The sequence below is a fragment of the Archocentrus centrarchus genome, chromosome 18 (genome assembly GCF_007364275.1).
Source record: "Archocentrus centrarchus isolate MPI-CPG fArcCen1 chromosome 18, fArcCen1, whole genome shotgun sequence".
Classification (NCBI taxonomy): Eukaryota; Metazoa; Chordata; class Actinopteri; order Cichliformes; family Cichlidae; genus Archocentrus; species Archocentrus centrarchus.
In genome coordinates, this window is record NC_044363.1 from 389,695 (window position 1) to 414,394 (window position 24,700).

At 42.0% G+C, this 24,700-nt stretch overlaps 2 protein-coding genes across 3 annotated transcripts; one reads left to right on the top strand and one right to left on the bottom strand.

Moving 5' to 3' along the window:
* Window positions 1-290: 290 nt before the first annotated feature.
* On the top strand, window positions 291-7,491 carry tmem185 (transmembrane protein 185). Its single transcript, XM_030754051.1, has 7 exons — window positions 291-534; window positions 2,797-2,973; window positions 3,293-3,500; window positions 3,964-4,047; window positions 4,135-4,311; window positions 5,620-5,743; window positions 5,980-7,491. The coding sequence occupies exons 1-7, from the start codon at window positions 497-499 to the stop codon at window positions 6,228-6,230; spliced, it is 1,059 nt and encodes a 352-aa protein (XP_030609911.1). The 5' UTR covers window positions 291-496; the 3' UTR covers window positions 6,231-7,491.
* Window positions 7,492-9,252: 1,761 nt separating this feature from the next.
* mus81 (MUS81 structure-specific endonuclease subunit) lies at window positions 9,253-19,722 on the bottom strand. 2 transcript variants are annotated; one of them, XM_030753910.1, is made up of 17 exons: window positions 19,644-19,722; window positions 19,198-19,348; window positions 17,658-17,787; window positions 16,568-16,656; window positions 16,171-16,296; window positions 16,012-16,092; window positions 15,808-15,896; window positions 14,632-14,823; window positions 14,372-14,542; window positions 12,700-12,827; window positions 12,480-12,592; window positions 12,167-12,286; window positions 11,368-11,463; window positions 10,935-11,063; window positions 10,696-10,799; window positions 10,437-10,520; window positions 9,253-9,438 (listed from the first exon to the last, which is right to left on the bottom strand). In XM_030753910.1, exons 2-17 carry the CDS (start codon window positions 19,336-19,338, stop codon window positions 9,372-9,374), a joined length of 1,860 nt encoding a protein of 619 aa, XP_030609770.1. In that variant the 5' UTR covers window positions 19,339-19,348; window positions 19,644-19,722; the 3' UTR covers window positions 9,253-9,371. The 2 variants fall into 2 exon arrangements, with proteins under 2 accessions (XP_030609770.1, XP_030609769.1); XM_030753909.1 differs by having other exon boundaries at window positions 16,171-16,299.
* Window positions 19,723-24,700: the final 4,978 nt, after the last annotated feature.

The following is a 24,700-nucleotide window of genomic DNA, read 5'->3' on the forward strand; positions in this document are numbered from 1 at the left end:
CTGGGCGGCTGCCCATGTCGCCCATATCAGAAACCGCCACTGTGGACAAGAGTGGAGAATGTACTTTCTCTTATTTGTTTACAATGGAAATTTTTTGTGTCTGTTTTCGGACGTGGTTACCAAAAAGTATTTGTAGAAATGTTAAAGATAATCACAGAATATCAAAGCTTAAAATTGTTTTTGATTTAATGTTGTATGCAAAGCAGATTGCCCCTCGGGGAGGATAAAGTTTCTGTTTATTTATAAGCAGAATGGAGTCTACCCTCCGGATCGCTGGATGGCGGTAACGCAGCCGACAAAAGGAAGTCACATGACTTCCGGCGGACATTAAGAAAAAAACAAACAAACACGGTATGGTAAAGACCTGGCGATGAAGCCGAGTCAACAGAGCTCAGCTGCCGTCGATATTACTAAGTGCAGCGTCCGGATTAGGAGGTGAAGCAGCCGACAGCGCGGGGAAACCGATGTTAGCCAGAATCGCAGTGTTTCCTGCACCATGAATTTACGGGGACTCTTTCAGGACTTCAATCCCAGGTAACGGAGCTGCGTCCCAGCTAGCGCTGGAGCTGGTTAGCACGGATTAGCTCAGCGGTGAGACGGTGTTTGTCTCTCTGCTGTTTGGACACGAAAAAATACTAAACGTGTGTGTTTTACGAGTGTGAAAATCCAGACCCGCACTACGGTTTCTGGTTAAGCTATGTGGATACCTCTCAGTAACGTAGCTAATGCTAGCAGAAAACTAGCCGAGGCCTGGCTAGCAGGATAGCTCCTACCGTTGGTGGTTTGCTGGTTAAAGACAGTTGTTTACTATGGCTGCAGTTATTTTACGGATTCCCTCCATGAGTTTTAGTGGACACTTTTCGCCTAAAAAAGAAAGAAAATGTATATTTCTTGAATAACTTGGGAAACACAGAGTTACAGTAACGACTCCCCGCGTATAAAGTTATATAATCTAGGATGTGATTTTTTTTTTTTTTTTTTTTTGTTTTTTAATTGGGAAAACCTAAAATAATGAAATGGCGAGAGTTCAAGGTAACTGAAGATGTGGTTTAGGAAAACCAAAATGAGACCTACAGCAGTGACCCGAACAACCGAAAGCAGCAGTCAGAGCCTCTAAGGAAGGACTTTCTGTTTTCATCCAGCAGATGACGGTGGCAGGGACCGTGAGCTCAGGTTCAGCAGCATGTCTCAGATATGTTTCTGTCTGAAGTCGCATAACTGGGTCAGCACAGCTCTCTGACTTATAGGTCCCACTAACAGAAAGGTCACATGTGCAAAACGTCCAGCCAAAACCTAATTTTCTCTGCCAAAATAGTGACTCCCTGTGTTGTAAATGACGTGTTAACCAATGATCATACAAAGGTATGTCTCAGGAATGCTATCCAGTCACGAAGTGAAGCTGCAATTAGTTTTTGGCAAAGTGACTTTTGTATATCCTTTTATTCATTCAGGGAAATAGTCTTATGGAAATGCAAAAGATGTCTTTTTCAAGAGAGACCTGATGACGAGAGCAGCAGAAATTGCAAAAAAATATAATATCACAGTTCTGTAAATATATTTTAAGTGACTGGGAGGTGCTGTAATGCAGAGTCATAAGGACATTTGCAAAACAGGTAATTTCTTTATTTTAAATATAACCCCATTCGTAAATCCTGTTGTCTGCAGCACTTTAACAATATAAACAAGGTTATTAGAAATGAAAAACACATTGAAACATTGGCGATCACTTTATGGCACAACAGTTTAGATTAGAGTTAGACTGCAGGGAATCTTTGCAGAGCCCATGCTGAGTGGCCAACGTCATTGTGTTGGTGCAGTATGTACTGATCTTCAATGCCAGCCAGTAGAAACAAATAAATTGCTGGGACCGTTTTCCTTTCCGGGTCCTGGCTCTTTGTTGTGGTGGGGGCAAACATATTTGTCCCTCAAGTTTCCTCACTTCTTTGGTCATGCCCTCACATCTGTTCTGATGGTTTCAACAATCTCCCTCCAGGAATTCGCTGACATTTGTGAGTCCTTAAATTGATGCTATGATGATTATTCCTTGAGATGATGATTGTTGTTCTCTCACTGATAAATTCAAAAGTGATGCTGAACGGGCCAATCATAGTAGTTGCCGGTTGTGTTGCATTTCTAGGGAGGTGCATGTCAAGTAACGGTGTAGAGTTTCAGAGGGTTTTGCAGGTATGACGTAGCTATGGTGTAGATTTCCTGCTGAATCATAAATCCTCAGTTTGATGGGAGGTTGGGATTTGAAGGATATGAGGGTATATAATATATTTATCTGTAATTATAATCACATTATGTATTAACCCCATCTGTTTTGACACTTGCATTATATTTTCTGATCTGTTTGTTAAATTTGTCTTTCTCATTTTCTCTTTCAAAAATGTAGCCAAAGGTACTTTAATATTATTTTCATCCACATTTACCTTTCAGGATCTTCTTCATGTGCTGACTGACTTTTCTTAAATTAGTGCAAGTTTGTCCACATGAGCACTGATATCCAAGACTTAACACCCTACATTCAGTGCTTAACATATTTATTAGACCACATAAAAACAAGAAAACAAAGATTTAGAAATCTGTCGAAAACTTGTTTTAAAAAAAAATTAAGAATTATGTTTTTATACCCAAATTTAGGTGGTGGTCTGATAACTTTGTTAAGCACTGTAAACACCATCTTTGAATTCATTTGCAAGTGAAAAGGAGCTCCCCTATATTGCCTTTAATTGTAAAAACTCCAAAACTACATCTTTTTCCATCAGGGGTAAATTTTCTTCTCTTCTATTGCAGCAAGTTCCTGATCTATTCTTGCCTGCTGCTCTTCTCTGTGTTGCTGTCCTTGAGGCTGGATTTAGTCATCCAGTGGAGCTACTGGGCTGTGTTTACGCCAATATGGCTGTGGAAGCTGTTGGTCATCATTGGGGCATCTGTGGGCACTGGAGTCTGGGCCCACAACCCTCAGTACAGGTAGACTGTCTCACATGTGGGTGTTTGTGCATGAATTGGTGGTTAGAGGATAAACTGTATAAAAACTGACTAGAAGACAGAATACAGAAAAAAGACTGATGTGCCCTGTACTCTGTTTAAATGTGTGCAGGGCAGCATTCATAGAGATATGATGCTTTTCCTCATTCATTGTAAGAAAACTGTTAAATCATGTCCAGCTGAATATGGGCACAATGGCTGTGTCTGTTACTTATGACTTTTAATCTAATTCAATGAAGACACACACATCAAGTTAAAACCCTTATGATGAATTTCTGATGTATTTTTCTCCTTCTGTTAGGGCTGAGGGGGAGACATGTGTGGAGTTTAAGGCCATGCTGATAGCGGTGGGGCTCCACGTCCTGCTGCTGATGTTTGAGGTGTTGGTGTGCGACCGCGTAGCGAGAGGAAACTACTTCTGGCTTCTCGTCTTCATGCCTCTCTTCTTCGTGTCGCCCGTTTCAGTAGCAGCGTGCGTCTGGGGGTTTAGACATGACCGCTCCCTCGAGGTAAGGCGTCCGTCTGAAACTGTGGTCGTAGAACATCACAAAACTACAGTCAATCCCTTCCACTTGTGTGTTGATAGTTTTGTTTGTTTTTATTTGAGTCACAAGACCCTAAGATGAAGGGCTCTTACGTGCAGATAAATTTATTTTATTTTTGTTATCGTCAAATGTTTGATTCATCATTCTTTGTTCCTTTGCAGTCATTTCTAAGACTAGTATGTGTGACCAGCTTTGGCGGTCACTTGAGAACCAGAGCACGACACCCTGATGTAGCTTTAGTTGCAGTAAATCCACTTATTCCCCTTGCAAAACAGTATTTGCATTTGTATGAATCCATTTATAGTGTGACTGATTTATTTTCGCAGTTCATATGTAGGGTATGTGGGAGAGAGAGGATGGTGTTAAAAACGAGTACAGTCTGCAACTTTTCTCCTGATCATTTCTCCCTCTGTCTTCCTCTCCTCAGCTGGAGGTGTTGTGTTCAGTAAATATTCTCCAGTTCATCTTCATCGCTCTGAAGCTGGACAAGATCATCAACTGGCCCTGGCTGGTGAGGCACACAAAACATGTGTCTGTAGGACCAGAACGGTCGTTATGCTGGATTTAATTAAATGCTGCCTGCGTTTGTGTGCCGCAGGTGGTGTGTGTCCCACTGTGGATCCTGATGTCCTTCCTGTGCCTTGTTGTCCTCTACTACATCATCTGGTCAGTCCTCTTCCTCCGCTCCATCGACATCATCGCCGAGCAGCGGCGAACTCACATCACCATGGCAATCAGCTGGATGACTATCGTCGTACCACTTCTCACATTTGAGGTGTGTTGTGTTCTGCTGTTTGGTGTATTTTATTTCCTCTGATTTAAAAATAACTAGTGGAGCAGGAAAAGGGGAGAACAGGTTGATGCATTTACATCCATATTTTAGACATTTTGTCCGAGCCGAAGCCCAATTCTGATTTGTCTGGTACACCCTCCCATTCTGCAGTCAGACTTGTAGCTGAAGGGTTTCTTGATTAACAGCTAAAATGGAAAATCAGGGGTGTCTCTGCAGTGATTCGTAGCCTACAACAATCAGACAGATGGATTAAGGTCATGATCGTCACTTACTGGAAAGTTCACCTACGCTGTTTCAGTATAAAATTCACACCCATCTTTATTCTTCTTTCTTCTTCTTTGTTGTTCTAAATAAATACTAATTAAAACAATAAAGTTAAACAGATTATAAAACAAAGACGTACATTAATTAAATAGTTTTGTAGGGCTCATATCTGTTAACGTCATCTGCGTTGGTGCAGACTCGGCATTGGTGTGTTATAACCAGCAATCTGTGACTACACATCGCTGCCCTCGCTATTTGGCAAACAGGTTAATTAAACTACTGGTGTTATAGATGTATAATTAAGCTGTTCTTTCTGAGATGTTATAACATCTCCACTATATGGGGCAGCAGCCCCAACAGGCAGCAGCACCTCTCTCTGTGACGGGAACATGTAAATGAGTAAAACATAAAGCCACACAAACTAGGACAGCTCTGCAGCACTTTGATGTGGAAAATGAGCAGTTTTATGTAGGCTGCAACCACATTCAGCACAGCCATGTGGACTTTAACCTGTCAGAGAAAAAAAAAGAGTGCTGCTGCAGACACAATACCAGCAACATTTATAATACACCCTCAACTAGCTGACATTTGCTTCATGCTTAGCTGCTGCATGTGTGCACATATACGCACTACCTTTCCTTAAATAAAAATCAACATTAACACTTTTGAAAACAGTTTACAATAAACAAACAACTTTTATTGTCACATACACATGCATGTGGTGAAATTCAGTCTCCGCATTTAACCCATCACACATGCAGCACACAGCACAACACGCAGAGCAGGGGACAGCTGGAAAGTGAAGTAAGTCTAAATATTAATTAATTAATTAATTAATTAAAAATAAATAATGTTTTTAAGAGGTTACTAATTCCATGAGCCTCGTCTCCTCTGGCAGGTCCTGATGGCAAAAGCACGGTCACCTTTAAATTTAACTCTGGATTTTTGGAACAGTCAAAATGTGCTGCATGCATGCACGTTCTTTCCCTCCCAGCGACATAACATCTCGCATTCACGTCTCTTCAGATCCTTCTGGTGCACAAGCTGGACGGCCACAACAGCCTGAGCTACGTGTGTGTGTTCGTCCCTCTCTGGCTCTCTCTGCTCACGCTCATGGCCACCACCTTTGGCCAAAAGGGAGGAAACCACTGTGAGTATCTGCAGAGAGAAATGTGGTACCAGCTGCTGCTGTTTTTAGTTGTTTCAGAAATCCCGCTAATCTGACAACTTTCCTTCAATATACAGTACCAGTCAAAAGTTTGGACACATGGTTTTTAATTGTTGCAGAATAAATTTTCTTTTGATCGTCTAATTGGTCGTATTTTCCACCCTCCTTGGTTTTATTGCTTCACTCTTAAGTTCTGCTCTGTCCTGATCTCCCGTTAGGGTGGTTCGGCATCCGAAAGGACTTCTGCCACTTTCTGCTGGAGCTCCTGCCCTTCCTGCGAGAGTACGGCAACGTGTCCTACGACCTTCAACGCAGCGAGGACCCTGAGGCGGCAGAGGATCTCCCCGTCCCTGAGCCGCCACCAAAGATTGCCCCCGTGTTCCACAAGAAGACCGGGGTGGTGATCACCCAGAGCCCTGGGAAATACTTTGTGCCGCCGCCTAAACTCTGCATCGACATGCCCGACTAACGGGGAGTCAGAGCAGGAGTGGCCGTGGCTGCCAAACTAATAAAGCTTCGGAGACTGTGTTTGGTTTTTAAATCCACTGTCCACTGAAGGATTTTGGTCCCCTCACCTAAACTGTGCATCAACATACCCGGCACGGGTAACGCATTAGGACTAAAACAGTGATGGATCCAAGATCCTCACTGTTCTCAAGACTTCTGCCTTTTAAGGACAAAATCGGTGAAGTTGCACCGTGTTGCTGACTCCCAGTTGGATCCATGGTGAAGATGACTACAGACTGAGGCTCTCTTGGATCCAAAGTGACATGATGCTGACACACAGGAGAACTGGATATGTGTGGACTTAAAATATTCACTCTGAACAGCTGTAGATCTTTGCTTGTTATGTTCAGAGGGTTCCTGAATTTAAAAAATAAATAAATAAAAGCAAAATTTTTCTGGGTTTGTGACGTGGACCATTGGAGAGACTCTGGCTTCATTACGGGATCAGTGGAACCCTGTTGTTTCTAATCTCTTTTGACCATTTAGGTGGAAAAACAAGGGTGTAGGGCTTAGAGGAAACGTTTAGGGTTTTTTTTGTTTTTTCTTTTTCTTTTTCAGGTCTGCCTTGGAGCAATACTTGCATGTCAGTGCATTGAAACAGCTGTTGGTGTCTTTAATCAGTGCCCGTGTCTATATGGACTGTGCATTAATCCCTTCATATTGCGGTGATGGAGTTAAGATCCACAGGGCTTATGTGTAGGGGTGTGCACGACTAGATGATCCCTACTAGTTTCCCCCCCAAACATTCAAGTTAGTAAAACCAGTGAACAGAAACCAAACTTTGGTTTCTATTCTGTGGGTAAAACTAATATATCGTACTGATTGATTGGTTCCACTCTGCTGGGCTGCAGCCCCAGCAGGTGATGAATTCTGAAGGTTTCCCCCACCCCATCGCCAACATCCAGGTAGAGCTAAGACAGAATTTATTCACAGCCATTCTGGTTCTTTGTTTTCCAAAGTGTTCAAACACCTTTGTAAGCATTGCTTTAAGATGACCCTGAAAAAAAGTGTCTTTTCTTTAAAAAGAAAACTTTGGAAATAGCACTTTGTTAACCTGTTCCAGGAGGAACCCTGTTTGACCTGTTAGTTTTTTGTATTCCTGTTATTTTTTATTTTTTTTTTTGGAGGTAGGGGTATTCTTGTTTTTTGTAAATAACACAACTTGTCATGTTAGGGACCAGAGGGGTGAAAAAGGGCAAAACAAACAAACAAAAAAAAAAAGATTTAAATATCAATCATCCACTCCTGTTTTGATTAACTGTGCAAAAGATCAAGTGCAAACTTTCTGCCATCCTCAATCTTATGAATGCAGTGTGTGCGCGTGTGTGCAATTTTAAGGTGATGTAGCAACCTTTTACATTAAACTGACAGCATAGGTTTTTGGTTGAAGGAGTCAGCAGTGGTGTATACAGCAGACCCTGTGAGTTTTCAAGCTTACACATATCAATTCCATTACTCTTTAACACCCAGATTTGATTGAGGTTATGTAGACAAAGTTCCTCAGATTTTGTGTGTGTCTGTGTGTGCACATCGTCAGGTTTGCTCACTTTATCAGGTTACTTTAAAAGATAAAAACATTCATCTCCACTACTCGTTTTGTCCCATTTCATGCCCTCCTCCCCTTTTTTTAAACTCCTCCCTTTATGCTGCAGTTAACCTGGTGTTTTCTTCTGTGATGGCCAGGGGGTTTTACCAGGTGTCACTAGACATATTCAGTGTTTTTGTCTGTATATTTATTTTAGAATTAAACTGAGAAATCCACCCCTGAACGATTCTTCACTGTGATTGTGCCACAAACAGTTCCTGCGCTGCATTCTGGTCTGCCGGTGCTTCAGTCAGTGATGCAGCGGTCTCTCAGCCCACTTGGATAATTGATTGATTTCTCTCTCTGTAAAATGGATGAATATCAGAGCTAAATTCTGTGGGACTGACACTGAAATATGATATTCATTGTTTTCTGGGATTAAACTCCATTGATACTTCACAAGAAAAAGCGGTGTCACGTCATGTTTTGTTTTTTGTCCCCAGGAATAACAGCAAAAACAGTGACTGGTATCTGCTGCAGATTTTCCTACTTCAGGTTTACAGTCAGCCTTCATTTCAGTTTATGCAGAGGTAAATATATCAGATGTACTGGTGACTTACAGCTGTTAGCTGAAAACAGACTGTACAGTACTGTGCAAAAGCATTTTCTTTATTTTTTGCTTCCAAGGAGCCAGCTTTCTTTCAGTCTTTAAAAGTGATCATGAGCAACAGCTCTCCAGACTTTCTAAAGTTTTTCTTTGGACATTACACTCATGTTCAGACCAGTTCTTGGACCTGACCATTTTCAGAGGAGCCCAGTGCTGTGTGTACACATAACCTGAGAAGTCATGTTAAATTGTATCTTTAGGCACTTTTGTTACTGGCAGTGTTTCACACAAACATGTCACATGTTCACATTTCTGTAGCTGAAAGATTTAAAGATATTTGAACCAACAAGGTGATTCCTAAAGAGCTGCTAGCCAAAATCTTAGCATCTCTCAGCATGCTGTGCAGTGAGCCCTTAAATATTAGATTATTCAAGAAAGGGGTATATTATGAATTTTAATTTCACCAGTAGTGAAAAAAAACTCGTGGTAGAGCAGCAATCTAATATTTGTGTGTTCAGAAATGCTGGGCTTTTAAAAATTGAGTTTATGTTTGATCTCAAGCTTTGCTGCAAAAAATCGGTAACAGCAGCTGCTCAACACCTCTTCAGATACACCAGCTTCATTCCCATTAGTGTGCACGTTTATGCACGTGGCAGTCTGCACGGCAGCAACAATCTGGAAAAGTGGGAGGTGGCTTGCAGCATTGAGAGGTCGGTGTCCGAGAGCCTGAATATGAAAAAGCTAACAATGGTGTTTAAAATAATCTTGATCTGTGCACTAAGAGGATGCATGAAATCTTCAAACAGGAATCAGTTAAGAATCTTTTATTAATATCAAAATATAGCAGCGTCTTGACATTTACATGAACATGTATATAATCATCCTCAGAAATAAAGGAGGACTTAAAAGTTAATGACTACGTGTAATTCACATTGCTGAGTTTGCTTTGCGACCATACTTGAGTGCTGCCTTCATGACAGAGCTCCTTGAGTACAGTAGAGCTGATAAACTGTTCTGCTCAGAGCTGGACCCAGGTTCCTGAAAAACAAGTCAAGAGAAAGCATGAAGTATTCGCACGTACTACACAAACAGCCTTAGTACTGCAGTAGCACCTCTGAGCTCTTTTAACATGTTCAGTATTAAAGTCAAAGTATCAGCACTGATTTGATGCTGGAGCAAATCTAAGAACATAACATTAATGTGTTTTTTTTTTTTTACTTTAATCCAACCTGTCTAAATGTTTCCATCCATCCGTTTTCTGCCAGTTAACTGGGTCTGGGTTCCAGGGGCAGCAGTATGCACAGATAACCCTAGACCTCCCTCCTCCCCCCACCCCCACAAAGGACACTCTGGGGGATGTGTACAAACACATGCAGACTGGCTAGGCTAATTCTGAGGTAATCTCTAATAATCTCAGGGATATTTAGCTACTCCAGTGATCTGTGGCCAGGACACACAAAAAAATATCTCATTGTTCCTCCTGAAACTTGAGGTTTCAGGACCACACACCCTGGCACAGAATTCCACAGGGAAGCCATGGAGTGTGATTCCCCTAAACAGGAACACACCCTCTGGTCCCCCACTCCAGAGTCCCAGTCAAAGGACACTGTTACTGACATCCACAGAACCAGAACAGCTCCACAGCACTGACAGCCTTAAGGAACCTCATCCACCCAAGGGTCTTGGGAACCAGAGAGTTTTTTTTTTTTTTTTTTTTTTAACCACATTTTTTTAGCCACAGTGATGGGAAAATTGTCCCCCTCATCCCCAGACTCTGCTTCCTCTTTGGAAGGCATGTCAGTAGGATTGAGGAGCTCCTCACTGTATAACTTCCTGTACCCTCAGTTCAGGTCAGCAGAACTCCATGTTACACCCACGATATTACCATGTGGGCAGGAAGCTTCTTCCCTTTCCTGACTTGCCTGGCAGAATCACCGTCACTTGTTCCATGGCCTCTCCAAACTCTGTTTCTGGTCACACCCAAATGCTACACGAATCACTGGAATAAGACAGGAAAAAAAAAAACACGTGCAAACCTTTTGAGCTTCCCATATCGGATTGAGGCGAGGAGTTTCTCTTTCTCTGATTCACTTGCACACTGTTCATATGCTGTCAGAAGACTGAGAAAGAGAAAGAACACAAAGATTTAATAAATAATCCCTCATCTCTTACATCTCTTCCCTTCTTAGTGCTGTGATATATTTGTTACTTGTATCTTTAACTGTTGCAGATCATAATCCCTCTCTGTCCTTATTTTTCATCTCTCTTGACAGTTAAACTTGAGATAAAGAGTACCTGTGCGGAGTGCTGTAGTGTTCCAGTATAGCTGCTGCTTTGTCTCCTGATAAACCGCTAATCTGCATCAACTGTCTGGCAAACACTTCTCTCACCGTCTGACACTAGAGGGGAAGGAAAGGGGGGGGCGTAGACACGATCACCAACACATCGAGTTTGCAGGAAAAATCTTTTGATCTTTTCATTCAGGCCTTTGAAGCAGATTCACAGAGACATGAACAAAAAAAAAGAAGACGCACCTTATTTTTGATTGCACCGTGATTGAACTCCGCAAAAGACATGAGAGAGCAGGAGGGCTTCCCCCGCTCCTCTTCATCACTGCTCCCGTCGCCCTCGAGCTCTCTGGAGCGACAGATCAGCGTTCGGTTCTGGAAAAGGTTTAAAGAGAGAGAAATAATAAACAGCGTGCGAAGCATCGGTCACCGTTATGGAAGATGTGAGACTGACTTTATGTTAACAGAAAAATGATCCTGCTGACAAGTGCTGAGACCTGTTTATCTGTACATGTGAAATTCAGACTTATGCTGTGTTGAAACTGAGATGTAAATCTTACTAGGATTAAGACAGTGAGGAAAAAAAGGATGAATAAATAAATAAATCATGAAAATATGAATGTTTTCATTTGTTGTTAAAAAAAAAAACAAGAGAAAATAAGAATCTGTATCTGTTCACCTGGTACAGTTTACTCAGGTATCTGGTCATGATGGTGAGGTAGGCCACCGACTCCCTCACATCCTGGACTCTCTTCACAAAGAAGCCATCAACGACCTATCACACACACACGCGCACGCACACACACACACACACATTATGTGTATACCTTACATATAAAACATCAGCATGCCATAAATGACTCCTAATAACAAGATTGTTATTTGTGGGGGTTAATAGTCGAGGTAAGAAAGGAAGTGTGTTGTCTTTCTGTTTGGTGTGTTTATGTATTTTGGTGCTGGTCATTAATGTAGCCCAGAGCCAGGAAAACAACACTGTTATTACATTTTTAGCAAAATTGCTCCCAAATGGCTGTTTAAACATCTGATAAGGATATGAAAGAGGAACATCATTCAAATATCAGCAGATGTTAGAGACACTTTCATAAGTAATTATTATAAATAAATGTATCAAATGTTAGCAGAGAAAAAAACAGGATAAAGCACGAATCTACACTCACTGGTCACTTCATTAAGTACACCTGTTTAGCTGCTCTTTAAAGCAAACATCTAATCAGCCAATCACCTGACAGCAAGAAAGACGATCACCAAAATTAGACAAGAGAGGGTCGGAAAAAGGTTTCCTGCTCTGATGAGTCTCAATTTATGCTGTAACATTCAGATGCAGCGCAGTCAGAATGTGGAGTAAACACATGAACGCATGGATCCATCTTCCTTTCTGTCAACAGTTCAGGCTGCCGCTGGTGTGATGGTGTGGTGGATATTTTGTGGATACACACTATAAGTGTGCACTCTCCTACCTGTGTGTTGACTATAGCCTGCTGCAGTGTAGTTTCAGGTAAACTCAGGTGAGAAGCAGCTGATCCACACTCCTCTACTAAATAGATGGGCTTACGAAGGCCGCATCTCTTCAGTCGAAACTGATGGAAGCAAATAGAAGGCAGACACACCAAACTTAAATGAACAAAAGCAGCAGTTTAATGTAGCCTGACGTGTGATGAGGAACAACCACAGGCTACTGATAACCTCTCAGAATTGTTTTCATTTCATATTTGTGTTTTTTCCCCTCAAAGACTAATAAGTAGATTGGATAAAACCGCACAACACACCAACCTTCTGTTCTCTGAAGCGTCCATCGATGATGCTGCCACACAGGTCGTCCATCCTCTTCCTCTCGACTATGTAATCAAGGACGAGCTCCCTGCCTACAGGAGCTCGCAGCTGACCTGGGTAATAATAATTATCATTTTAATTAAACAGATGAGGCACGAATGCAACCTTAAGTATCATTAACCCCCCCCCCCCCCCGGCTTTGTCTTCTTGTAAGTGTTACCTGGAACAGGTGCCACCTTCTCCTGAGCCACCCACAGGAAGTCTCCAATGTTTAGTTTCCTGATGTCAAAGTTGATGCCATTTCTCTGAAGCTCTTTGACCAGCTCCTGCTTACGATGGTGGCTGCCGCTGCATTAAAAAAAATAAATAAACACTGCAGTTCAATTCAATTATATATATATATATATATATATATATATATATATATATATATATATATATATATACAGATCCTACAATACATCGAGGCTTGCGTTGATAAGCGGCAGCAAAACCCAGATTTGGGACTTTATTGCAAGTTTGTTTGCAGTTCATACGAGCTTCTTTTTTTATGATGGAACCAGCAAAAAAAGAGGAAAAATCTCTCTCATAATAAGATATGTGCATAGTAATAAATTAATAAGTAACACAATCATATTCACAAAAAAACCCTCTCCTCAGTTTGCTTCCATTTTCCCTTTTGACCTCACCATTCTATCATAAAGACAGACACCATATTAATAAGTTCAGAATTTATGTATTGGCATCACAAACATCTGTTATTTATTCTGTTTAAAGCTTCACAAACCAAAGCCACGGTGACTGTAATCACTCACGTTTTACATTTTCTGTCCACTCGATGGCGCAGGAGAGCACATGAAGCACCATGAAGCTTCGGCCCATGAGTTCACCTAATGGATGGAAAGCTCCAGTGATTCATGGAGCTTCATCATGGTGAGATGAAGCTCCACTATCCTACGAACCACAAGTAAGCCAGCAGTCTGAGAGCGAAGTGCTCTATTGGGGTGATATGGAACTATGGGGCCTTTAAGAGAAGATGGGGCCTGATTATTCAAGACCTTTTATGTGAGAAGAAGGATTTTAAATTCAACTCTGGATTTAACAGGGAGCCAAAGAAGAGAAGCCAATACGGGAGAAATATGCTAGCATATGTGTATATACTAAGTATGCACAATCATGATTTTGGCTCCCATAATTCAATGAACGTGATCAACTGATGTGCTCCAACCAATAGAACGCAAAGCAAAAGCAAATCGTGTGCTCCCTAAATCCCTGCCTGACCACGTGCCCGCATCAGCCAATCACAGCTGTTCCCTGCACTGCGCAGCTTCCTGGATGCAGTCTGGCCAAGTGAGAAAATGTTAAAACACTTGAAACAAAAAAATCAAAAACCTGGCACTGCAGAAGGCGAAGAGCTTATCCTTCAACACGGATCATCATCATCATCGTTTGGAAATATTTTGAATTTAGTGCAAGTGAACCAACAACCAGTCATATTCAAAGAGTCGTGTCTGCTCTGCTAAGCAACAAAACACAACTTATTCAACCACCTGAAAGCACACCACAAACTGCAGCATGAAGAATACACGAAAGGCCAAGAAAACCATCAACTCAGATGTCTAGAAAAGCAGCTCAGTAGAGACAGAGTCATTGTAGGTGAATGAGGAGGACCAGGTTTATTTTTTGGACAGCAGCAGGAACGTCACACAACATGGATGTGAAAGCAGCGTTATGTTTACGTGACAGTTTTGTCACTAAAATCAGTGAATAATTATGATAAATAATGGTGATATCAATACTGATCAGAATAATCGTGCAGCCTTCATATCTGCATTTGAAAATTACCGTCACTGTTCTCAGACTTCACACTGATATCCAGACGGGTCTCTTACCCAGTGGTCTCAATGAAGTCCACACAGAGTATAATTTCATACGTTCCAGGCAGGAGACACTCTGCATTCGGATTTCTGCTTCTTGTCTGTGAATTCTGGGATTTCCCCGATGAACGCGTGTCGTCCACGTCGCCGCTCACCTGGGTGACACCGGCTCCTCTCTCTGTAGGGCTGTGAAGAGAAAAGGACTTGTTTCGTTCTAAGAGGAAAAAACAGGCAAAGGAAGGATATGAGGATTCACTCTTTTAGTTTCCACTCACTGTATTCTGTTGTCCTCCTTCTCTTCTTCATCTTCATCACTTCCAGTAAGGTCTACGACTTTCTCATCTTCCTCAGTCTCCTCTAATTCACTCCTGACCTCCTCTCTGTCTCCCTCTGGGCCGTCTTTCTTTGTTTGTTCCAGTGAAGCCAGCCGCTCGGCCAAAGCCAGACCTTCATCTGTCAGAGAATACCTGAAACAAACACAAAGCTTTTTTGTTTTGTTTTTTAAATATATTTTTCAGCCTTTCTGTCTTTATTAGATGGTGGACATTAAAGAGAAACTTATCGATTTGTTGACTGTTTAATTACAAAGTCAATACTAATTTCAGTCAAAATGACACTGCACAGAATGCAGACAGATTTCATTGTCAGAAAGATGGCTGCCACTTCTTCTTCAGGCTTCTGCCTTTAGAGGTCGCCACAGCAGATCATCTTCCCCCATCTCATCCCATCCCTATCATCCTCCTCTGTCACACCAACACACATGTCCAAACCATCTCAGCCTTGTCTCTCTCGGTCTCCACAGTGCTCAGACTGAGGTGTCCCTCTGATGTGCTCATTTCTAATCCTGTCCATTCCACTGATGTCACAAAGTCAGGAAAGTCGGGAGAAATCTGTGTATGGAAGCGACAAGGCTGAAAACCTGTGATAAATGGCTGCGACCTTTGGGCCAGCAGGTGGCACTGTATTAAAAACAGATGTGATTCTGCAGTGGAAATCACTCTGAAGACTCAGGAAGACTTCAAATTTAGCCTACTGAGCTTTAAATTCTCAATGAAATGTACTAAAACCAATGTATGTATGACATAAAATAACTATTCAATCATTTAAGTGGGTGAGAAATGTGCTCCAGTGGAAGAATTTTAATCCAACGATCCCCAACACCTGTGAGTCCAGAGATGAATTTCAAACATTGTTCATAATTAGAGGCCCCATTAAGAGCACTGGTCTGCATTAGTAATAATGCTGAGTATTGTGCCCACGTTTAATAATGCTGGAGGGCAGTTTAAATCCCACAGGAACAATGAACTCCGTCACCAACAATGAAAGCTGGCACCTCACTTCTACCTTCAAGTGTTCTGACATGTTTTAGCACCTAAATTAGATCCATAAAACAACAATATTCTGAAATTACAGTAAAAACACTGACATGCTTTGAGCTCTTGCTGCTGTACCTTGCAGGGTTGTGAGTCTTTATCAGCAGGTTCTTCTGGATCAGAGTGCTCACTGAGCTCCAGGCGGTGTACTTACTGCCTAAATCAGGCTGCAGACAGAGAAAACGAAGCAGGGAAACTGAGCCCGTTTTGAATTCAAACTACTGCACAAGACAAAATACAGACACAACGATCAGTACATGAGATTAAAGTGCAAACACCCACCACAGTAAACGATTTGTCACAGAGATGCTGAGCTTCTGCCTGGAGCTCCATCTTAAACATATAACCTTTACCTCCTGGGATCTGGAGAGAAAACACAATGAAACACCAACAAAACGATTACTGAGGCTGCAGTAGTTGGAAAAAAGAGGAAAGGTGTACCTGCGTTTCTCTGTAAAGCGTCAGCAGCACAGCATATCCCCCTGACCTCTTCTGGGGCACATACTCCCTCTTCTTCTTCCTCCCTCCTCCACCTCCTCCATCCTTTCCTTGATCACCTGCATCATTCTTCTGTGAGGAAAAATGGATCACACAATGTAATCTAAACAATGAAAGAATCCATTTTATTCCCCTAATCCTTCAAATATCACACAGACTGTGTTTTTGCTTTTGTTGCTTCTACTGTAATCACAACAAGCAGATTTTGTTGCATTTGGCCAAAAAAAACATAATAATTGATTGGTTTGATTTTGGTAAAGCTATGCTAGCATTCACTTGATGGAAATCTGTTCAATTCCATGAATCCCTCTGCGTTTCCAACTCACACTGTCTTGTTTACCTTTCTAGATGGAGCCAGGATGATGTTGTTGTCTGATCTGCCAGGAGGGGGCGCTCCTTTGGGGAGAGTGTGAATAGGAGCGTCAGCACCTGGAGCACAGGAAAAGGTGAAGACGCAGGAGCTGGGTAAACTGGTCAGTTCATCATTCCTTAAGCTTGCATTAAAAGTTTGCTTCCTCTGCTTTAAACAGACTGAATCCTGGTTCCTTTAATGTTTTCTGATTTGCTTTAATAAGCTTTAATAAAAGTACAATAATTAAATAAATACAAGCTTCTGAACTTTTTCATTTATGTATACTTGCAATAATGTATTTTATTTCACATGAATTTCTAAAGTTCTGCTCTTAACTCTACTTGTTAAGCACAAGCTTATTTATTTTGTTAGCCTGCTCATTAAGGACAAACAACCCCCTGAATGATCAGGCTCCATCATACACACCCCCAAAGTATGAGTCATAAAGAGCAGAATAGAGCACATCGCTCTCATTCTGCAGGCTCACTTGTGTTTCCTGGAGTTTCCAAATGCAGAGCCTTCAGCTTTCAGGCCCCCTCCTGTGGAACCAGCTCCCAGTTTGGATTCAGGAGACAGACACCCTCTCTATTTTTTAAGATCAGGCTTCAAACTTCTTGCTTTGATGAGGCTTGTAGTTAGGGCTCGATTAGGTGACTGAAGACCATCCCTTAGTTACACTTCTAAAGGCTCAGGCCGCTCTGGAACTTTGGATACACTGAGCATGTGTTTAAATACCACTACTGCATGTCAGTGACTTCTGTCTCTCTCTGTTTTTGTTCGTCGTCTCTCTGTGCTGTTAATAGCAGATGGCTGCCCCTCCCTGAGCCTGGTTCTGCCAGAGGCTTCTTCCTGTTAAAAGGGAGTTCTTCTTCCCCACAGTTTCCAAGTGCTTGCTCATAGTGGGCTGCCTGATTGTTGGGGTCCTCTCTATAATATTTTAGGGTCTTTACCTTTAAAGCATCTTGAAGTGGCTGCTGTGAATTGGTGCTCTATAAATAACACTGAATAGAAACAGTAAAGTAAAACCAAGCGTGTTTTCGATGTTTTGGCTCTTATTCATCCACCCAGCTGAACTTACCGTTCTCTCTATAATACCGCTGCAGTTTTTCATCCAGTATCTTACAGATGCCGTCTCCGAAGTTTTGGAGGATCTTTGCCTCTTTGGCGTTCTTCAGCGGCAGTGGATATTTATTCAATGAGTTGATTGCCTTGAAAAAGACAGCAGCACATGAAAATGAGCTAAATTTATCCAGTTCTGTTCATTTCTTTCACTTTTTTTAATTCTACATTTTCCTTCCAAAACTGAAGCTTCATAGCTACATGGAAAGATTTTATTTATTTTTTGCACAGTGGTGCAGTGGTTAGTACACCTCACAGCCAAGAAAGTTCATGGTTTGAACCCGGCAGCCAGCCGGAGCCTCTCTGTACCTGCAGGGTTCTCCGGTTCTTCCAGCTTCCTTCCACAGTCCAAAGACACGGATTTTTGCTTAATGGCGTTTCTAAATTGCCTGTAGGTGTGCTTGTCTCTCTGTGTTAGCCCTATGATGGGCTGTCAACCTGCCCAGGGTATACCCAGTGACCACTGGGATAAGTGGGACAAGTTTGAGCCGCGTGCAGCTAAGAAGTGTATCACAAAAGTGAGTACACCCCTCACATGTCTGCAGATATTTAAGTATATCTTTTCATGGGACAACACTGACAAAATGACACTTTGACACAATGAAAAGTAGTCTGTGCAGAGATCAGGTAGAAAATACTTTCCAGTATTATTATGTGACACTCCTGAAGAGTTACAAAGTTACTTTAGTTACTGTTAAACTGAAGTGTGACGCATAAATAAAAATTTCCACAAAAAACTCTACCTAGGCTACTTTTGTGTTTACAGTTCACTTATGCTTTGTCACCACTATTGTACTATAATGCAATCTTCTTTCAATAGAGTCACACTTTGAATAAATGCTGCTGCCTGTGAGCTGCAATCACTGCAAAAACATTGTTCAGCATTTATCTATATATAGTAAGAACTATGCAAGGAGCAGAGGTATTGAAGGTAGGTGAGTATAAATACCTGGGGTCAGCCATCCAAAGCAACAGACAGTGCACAGCTGTCTCCACCCACTCCACAGGGAGGGTGGAGTAGGTGGAGACAATTGTCAGGGATTAGAAACGAGTATATCAGAAGGACAGCTCTGGTTGAGCAGTTTGGAGACAAAGTCAGAGAGGCAAAGATAGTGGATATATTGAGCAGAGGATGCTGAAGATGGAGCTGCCAGGCAGGAGGCAAAGAGGAAGACCTCAGAGAAGATTCATGGATGCAGTGAAGGAGGACATGCAGAGGGGTTGGTGTGACAGGATGATAGGGTTAGTGTGAGATGGAGGCAGATGATCTGCTGTGGTAACCCCTAAAGACAGCAGCCCAAAGAAGAAGAATGTCAGAAATATCATTAGCGCAAACTTCCCTTAAATATCGTGATATAATTTGGAGGATATGTTATCCATCCCTAGTCTTTAGGCTCTGGGAGTACCCACGCAGGCACAGAAAGACCCCAGCAGGGGTTCAAACCTGGAGCCTTCTTCTTGCTTGGAGGCGATCACTGTAAACACTGGATGTTCTGTACCTTCTGATAAGTGTACTGGATCTTCAGTCCTTTTTCCTTCGCCTCGTCCCGGAGCTCGGTGAGCCACTTGAGGAACAGCGGGTTCGGGCAAGAGGGCAGGGCGCGTTTCCGACCCAACCGGACCGGCTCGGTGGCGGGCATCCCTCGGTATCTGACGGGGAAAAAAAAGAGGACTGGTTTTTAGACTTCCATAGGAATACGAGCCGGGACCTTACCTACTGCAAGACCGCGAGAAGATGATTGAAAAGACAACAGATTTTAGCCTGTGTAAGATAAAGTTAGCCCCGAATAAAGCTTTGCAAACAAGCTACGGGAGCTTCGAGGGAACAGAAGCGTGTACACAGACAGTAGGATAAGGCAGAAATGTTTTGTTGTTGTTGTTTTTGTTTGTTTATTTGTTTTAGGATAAGACAGAAATGTAAAGGGAATACGATAACGCGGATTACCTTTCACTGTTGAATCTAAAAGTGCTGCTGGCGCCTTGTATTCAAAGGTACAGCCCACTTCCTTGTTGACATCGGTCACGTGACCAAAATGGGACGGCGGCCCGAAGGGTCCCAATGTGAGGAGAGACCTCTAGTGGCGAAATACGCAATAACAGGACAACCCGTGACCTGAAAAACTTACTGAATAAATCCGCAAATTAACAGTGAAGACTAAATTAATGGCTGATACCTTTGTTCATCACATATGTTTTTATCACAAACATAATTTAGTGACACGTCATCTATCCTGGTACAAAAACACTTAATTTCACTTAATTTTGCTGAACCAGCCATTTAGTTGCAGGCTTGAGAAATTTATCAGTGCTACCCCCTTTAAAAAATAAGTTGGAATTTTGTGCAAAATGCAAATGAAAACAACCAAATAAAATCAAACTGTAAATTTAACTGAAGGCAACATAAAGTCGGCATATTAACAGTTGAGATGGCAAAGTGCTTTATGTTTAGAAAAATTGTGTACTACAATTAAAAAGCAAAATGCATTCCTATTCTTAGTTGATACAGGTTTTCAGCTGCCTGAAACATCCCTTTGTTTGAATGTTTGTTTCATAATTCTCCAGATTTTTTTCAGTGGTGACAGGTTTAGACTGCAGAGAGGCAAGTTTAGCACCCTGAGTCTGTTTTCACAGAGCGATGCAGCATGTAACAGGCACAGAGTGATTTGGCATTATCTTCCTGAAATAAGTAATCAGACCAAAGGATACTTCTCAACTTTTTCCCAGCCCGATATCGATGAGCACAGGTGGTGCTGTGGTGTTTTAGCATTTCTTTTTCCTTGCATTTAAAGTAAAGTCCTCAAAGGAAAAGGTTAGCAAATAGATGGAGAAAGTAGAGAGGGATACTGGTGGCAAAGGTGAAGGAAAAATCTTATAGTGAGTTGTATGTGAGGCTGGAGACCAGGGTAGGAGAAAAGGACTTGTATCAATTGGCTATGCAGAGAGATCAAGCTGGAAAGGATGTGCAGCAGGTTAGGGTGATTAAAGATACAGATATTAAAATGTACTAACAAGTGCAGAGAGTGTTGAGAAGATGGAAGGAGAACTTTGGGAAGCTTGTGAATGTAGAAAATTAGAGACCAAGGAGGACAAAGGGGGACAGTTAGTGAATGAGGAAGTGCAGAGGATTAGTAAGGAGGAAGTGAGGGCAGCTATGCAGGTGATGAAGAGTGGAAAGGCAGTTGGTCCAGGTGACATACCTGTGGAGGTATGGAGATGTCTAGGAAAGAGGGGAGTAGACGTTTTGACCAGACTGTTTAAGACAATCCTGAAGACTGAGAGGATGTCTGAGGAATGGAGTGTGTACTGATACAGATTTTCAAGAACAAGGGTGACGTGCAGAGCTGTAGTACCTACAGAGGGATGAAGCTGATCCTGAAGCTATGGGAAAGAGCTGTTGAAGCCAGGATAAGAAGCGAGGTGATGGTCAGTGAGCAGCAGTATGGCTTCATGTCGAGAAAGAGCACTACAGATGTGGTGTTTGCTTTGAGAGTGTTGAGAAGTACAGAGAAGGTCAGAAGGAGCTTCCCCTGTGTCTTTGTGGCTCAAGAGTAAGCATATGATAGGGTGCCAAGAGAGGAATTGTGGTGCTTACGAGGAAGTCAAGAGTGGCAGTGAAGTATCTGAGGGTGGTGCAGGACATATTTGAGGACCGCAGGATAGTGGTGAGGTGTGTGGTAGCAGTGACAGATGGGTTGAAGCAGGGGGTGGGATTACATCAACGATCGGCTCTGAGCCCCTATTTGTTCACTGTGGTGATGGACAGGCTGACAGATGAGGTCATGCAGGAGTCTCTGTGGACTATGATGTTTGCAGAGCACATTGTGAGTGAGAGCAGGTGGAAGAGAACCTGTAGAAATGGAGGTATGCATGGAAGAGAAGAAGAATGAAAATCAGTGGAAGCAAGACAGAATACGTATGTGAATGAGAGGTGGAGAGGTGGAAAGGAAACTGTAAGCAACAGTTTAAAGATTGGTGTGGCAGAGGAGGAGGGGAGGGACAGAGTGAGATGGCAGGCAGATGATCAGTTGGGGCGACCCCTATAGCCAAAAAAATAATTTGCACTTGCGCATGCAGCATTAAACCATTTTCCCTGACGGTGGCTCTTAGAAGTCTTCCTGAGCCTTCAGTGATTTCCACTGCAGAATCACATCTGTTTTTAATACAGTGCCACCTGCTGGCCCGAAGATCGCAGCCATTTATCACTGGTTTTCAGCCTTGTCGCTTCCATACACAGATTTCTCCCGACTGTCCTGACTTTGTGACATCAGTGGAATGGACAGGAGTAGAAATGAGTACATCAGAGGGACACCTCAGACTGAGCACAAAGCTGAGATAGTTTACGTAAATTATTAAATGCCTATCTTATTTGCAACTTTACACTTAGAAATGCTTTTCTTCACTTGTTAAACTCTAACCTCACACTCTCTCTTCTCTTTTGCAGAGTGTTGAAGCCTGGTGAACCTGAGAGGCTCTTTTTATATCCTGTCTCATGTTACGCAAATAACAGCAATCCAAACAAAAGCAGTGAGGACAGATTACCTAAAAGTACAATGTCAACCATATGGAGTTACTACAAGTCAGTATAATTCACCTTCAGGGCAATATCTTCAAAGTTTAATGAACCAAAACACCTAAAGAAGCACATTTAAAAAAAAAAAAAAAAAAAATACATATAGGAAAATATCAGTATCCTTATTATGTGGAATGTTATTCGTTAATGTGTTGTTCTACAAAATGGAAGGTGTGAATAACTGCATGACTCTCAACCTCCTGTTTCAGTAACTTCCAAGACCGTTATCTTGTTGTCACCTGAGTTTTCTACTCATATCCTGAGGCTGGAAGCAGTCTCCTGGAATCCTCCAACAAGACCGGACAGAGATCAGGAATCCGACCTCACCCTCCCAGCCACAGTCTGACTCTCTCAAACACATACACACAGCCAAAAAGCTTGGGAAAGGTAGCATAATTAGTGACTAACAGCAACAAAACAAGGCGGTGGTGTGAAATCAAATGCCGTTGCTGAAGCTGGTGCAATGCCATACAAAGAGGCTGAGTTGCTGGACTGAAAGGCAAAATAAAGCAATTCGAGGATTTGCACAATGAGCTCAGGAAAATCCACCAGTGAGACTTAAAATCTGCTGTTCTGCTATATATTTTAGAGGATACAATGATACTGAACACACAGCCCTATATAAAAATGTGGACTTAGAGTCAGTCCTACCCAGAATTTAGAAAACAATAACTAAAGCTGTCAAATACCAACTGTCCCAGCTGAGGTACAGCTGTGGTCAGAAGTTTACATCCACTCATGGTCATTTGGGACCATATTTGTTTCTTTGAACTGTTCTTTTTCCAGGGTGGTGTACAAACACCCCCACTAATATTTGATTATATGTCTCTTAGCAAGTTGCACCTCGATCAGATGCTTTTGGTAGCCGTTAACAAGTTTCTGGCATAATTCTGGCTTTATATTTGACCACCCTTCAAGGCAGAATTAGTAGAGTTCATTTAAATTAGTTGGTATCCTGGTACCCACCTGACTTTTCGGTGTAGTTCACAAATTTTCACTAGGGTTGAGGTACGGGCTTTTGGGAAGACCATTCCAGCAGCTTAATATCAGCCTGCTTTATCCATTCCAACAGTTGGGGTCTTCTTCCAGACTTTGGCAAAGAGGTGATGCATCTGAATAACTTGGACTTACATACCGATGTTTAAACTAATGATCTTGGCCATGTCAAGTTAAAAGACTTGTTGAACCTCCAGCACCACTTCTTAAAAGATTGTCTGCGACCCAAAGTTTTGTGTTTGGACTTTTGAACAAAAATCCAAAATATGTTCAAACTTGTGCACCCAATTCTTGTTTTTGGCCACAGTGGCTTGTATCAGCAGTGGAGAGAGACAGGAAATGGGGGAAAGATACAGGGGAAGACACACGGGCAAATTGGCGACAGGCCGGGACTCGAGCCTTTGTGGTGGGATATGTATGTGGTTGCTGGCTTCACCACTAGGCCACTCAGGCGCCCCGATTCTTGTTTTTAAAGTAATTAAAGATGTATGCTGTCCATGTACCTCAGTATTTGAGTAAATTAGTTAACTCAAACCCCAGTTACACAAGCTTAGAGACCAGCTGAAAACCCCCCTGACAGCCACCAGGGCAAAATTCCCAGATGCCATCCACCAACAAGCAGATGAATATTTTGATTTCAGCTGTTTAGCAGTTGCTGGAGGTTGGAAGGATGTGGGCTTGCCAGGAGGGTTGCAGACTGGTCAACAGGCGTCTATGAATGGGACTCTAATTACTTAAAAGCCAGTGAGGCAGAGGTTGGAACCCACCAAATGTCTGCATGATAACATTTTGTTTTGCATACAACTCTAAACATATAATGTGACCTGATGGAGAAGGAATATTATTTTTAAAGTGGACCTATTATACTCATCTCCTGCTCCATATTTTAATTTGTGGACTCTACAAAAGTAGCTATGAATGATTTATAGATTATACAAATGTACACAAATTTCTTTGTCCTCATGTCTTAATGCAGTTTTGTGTATGCTCAGAGGGTTATATGTAGGCTATAGCTAGAAAAAAGGTATGCTTTTGTGTTTTACAAAGTTATGTGTGTCAACATGAATGAATGTCTTATTTTTTGTACTCTAGCACTTTGGCAATTTTCCCCTTTATTTCCCACTATATTTATTTCACCACAGCCGGTTTTTAGCCTACTTTAACATTTCCAAGGGCATTGCTTTCAAACTCACAGCCATGAAACAGACACTTCAAGGACCTCATTACTATGCAGCTATACTTTTAGGTCTCAGGAGTTTCCTCCTTTGGCCTTCAATCGCATCAGCAGTCAGCTACTTATAAGTCACTTAGTTAACTTTAATAATCCCTTATGAGTTTGCATTTGCAGTGTGGCTTATTAGAAAGGACAAACTGTGACAAAAGAAATTCTCCTAATATATTAATCCCTTTAATGGAAAAAGTATTTTTCATTTAAA

What these genes read in the sequence shown, in the direction of transcription:
- mus81 (XM_030753909.1), bottom strand. Translation starts at nt 19,338, where the DNA reads ATGCCCGCCACCGAGCCGGTCCGGTTGGGTCGGAAACGCGCCCTGCCC. An exon ending in AAGACTCACAACCCTGCAAG is followed by an intron (nt 14,824 to 15,807) that starts GTACAGCAGCAA and finishes TGTTTGTTTCAG; the next exon opens with GTATTCTCTGACAGATGAAG. An exon ending in GACTTCATTGAGACCACTGG is followed by an intron (nt 12,828 to 14,371) that starts GTAAGAGACCCG and finishes TTTTTAATGCAG; the next exon opens with CGGCAGCCACCATCGTAAGC.
- tmem185 (XM_030754051.1), top strand. Translation starts at nt 497, where the DNA reads ATGAATTTACGGGGACTCTTTCAGGACTTCAATCCCAG. An exon ending in GACATGACCGCTCCCTCGAG is followed by an intron (nt 3,501 to 3,963) that starts GTAAGGCGTCCG and finishes TCCTCTCCTCAG; the next exon opens with CTGGAGGTGTTGTGTTCAGT. An exon ending in CCAAAAGGGAGGAAACCACT is followed by an intron (nt 5,744 to 5,979) that starts GTGAGTATCTGC and finishes ATCTCCCGTTAG; the next exon opens with GGTGGTTCGGCATCCGAAAG.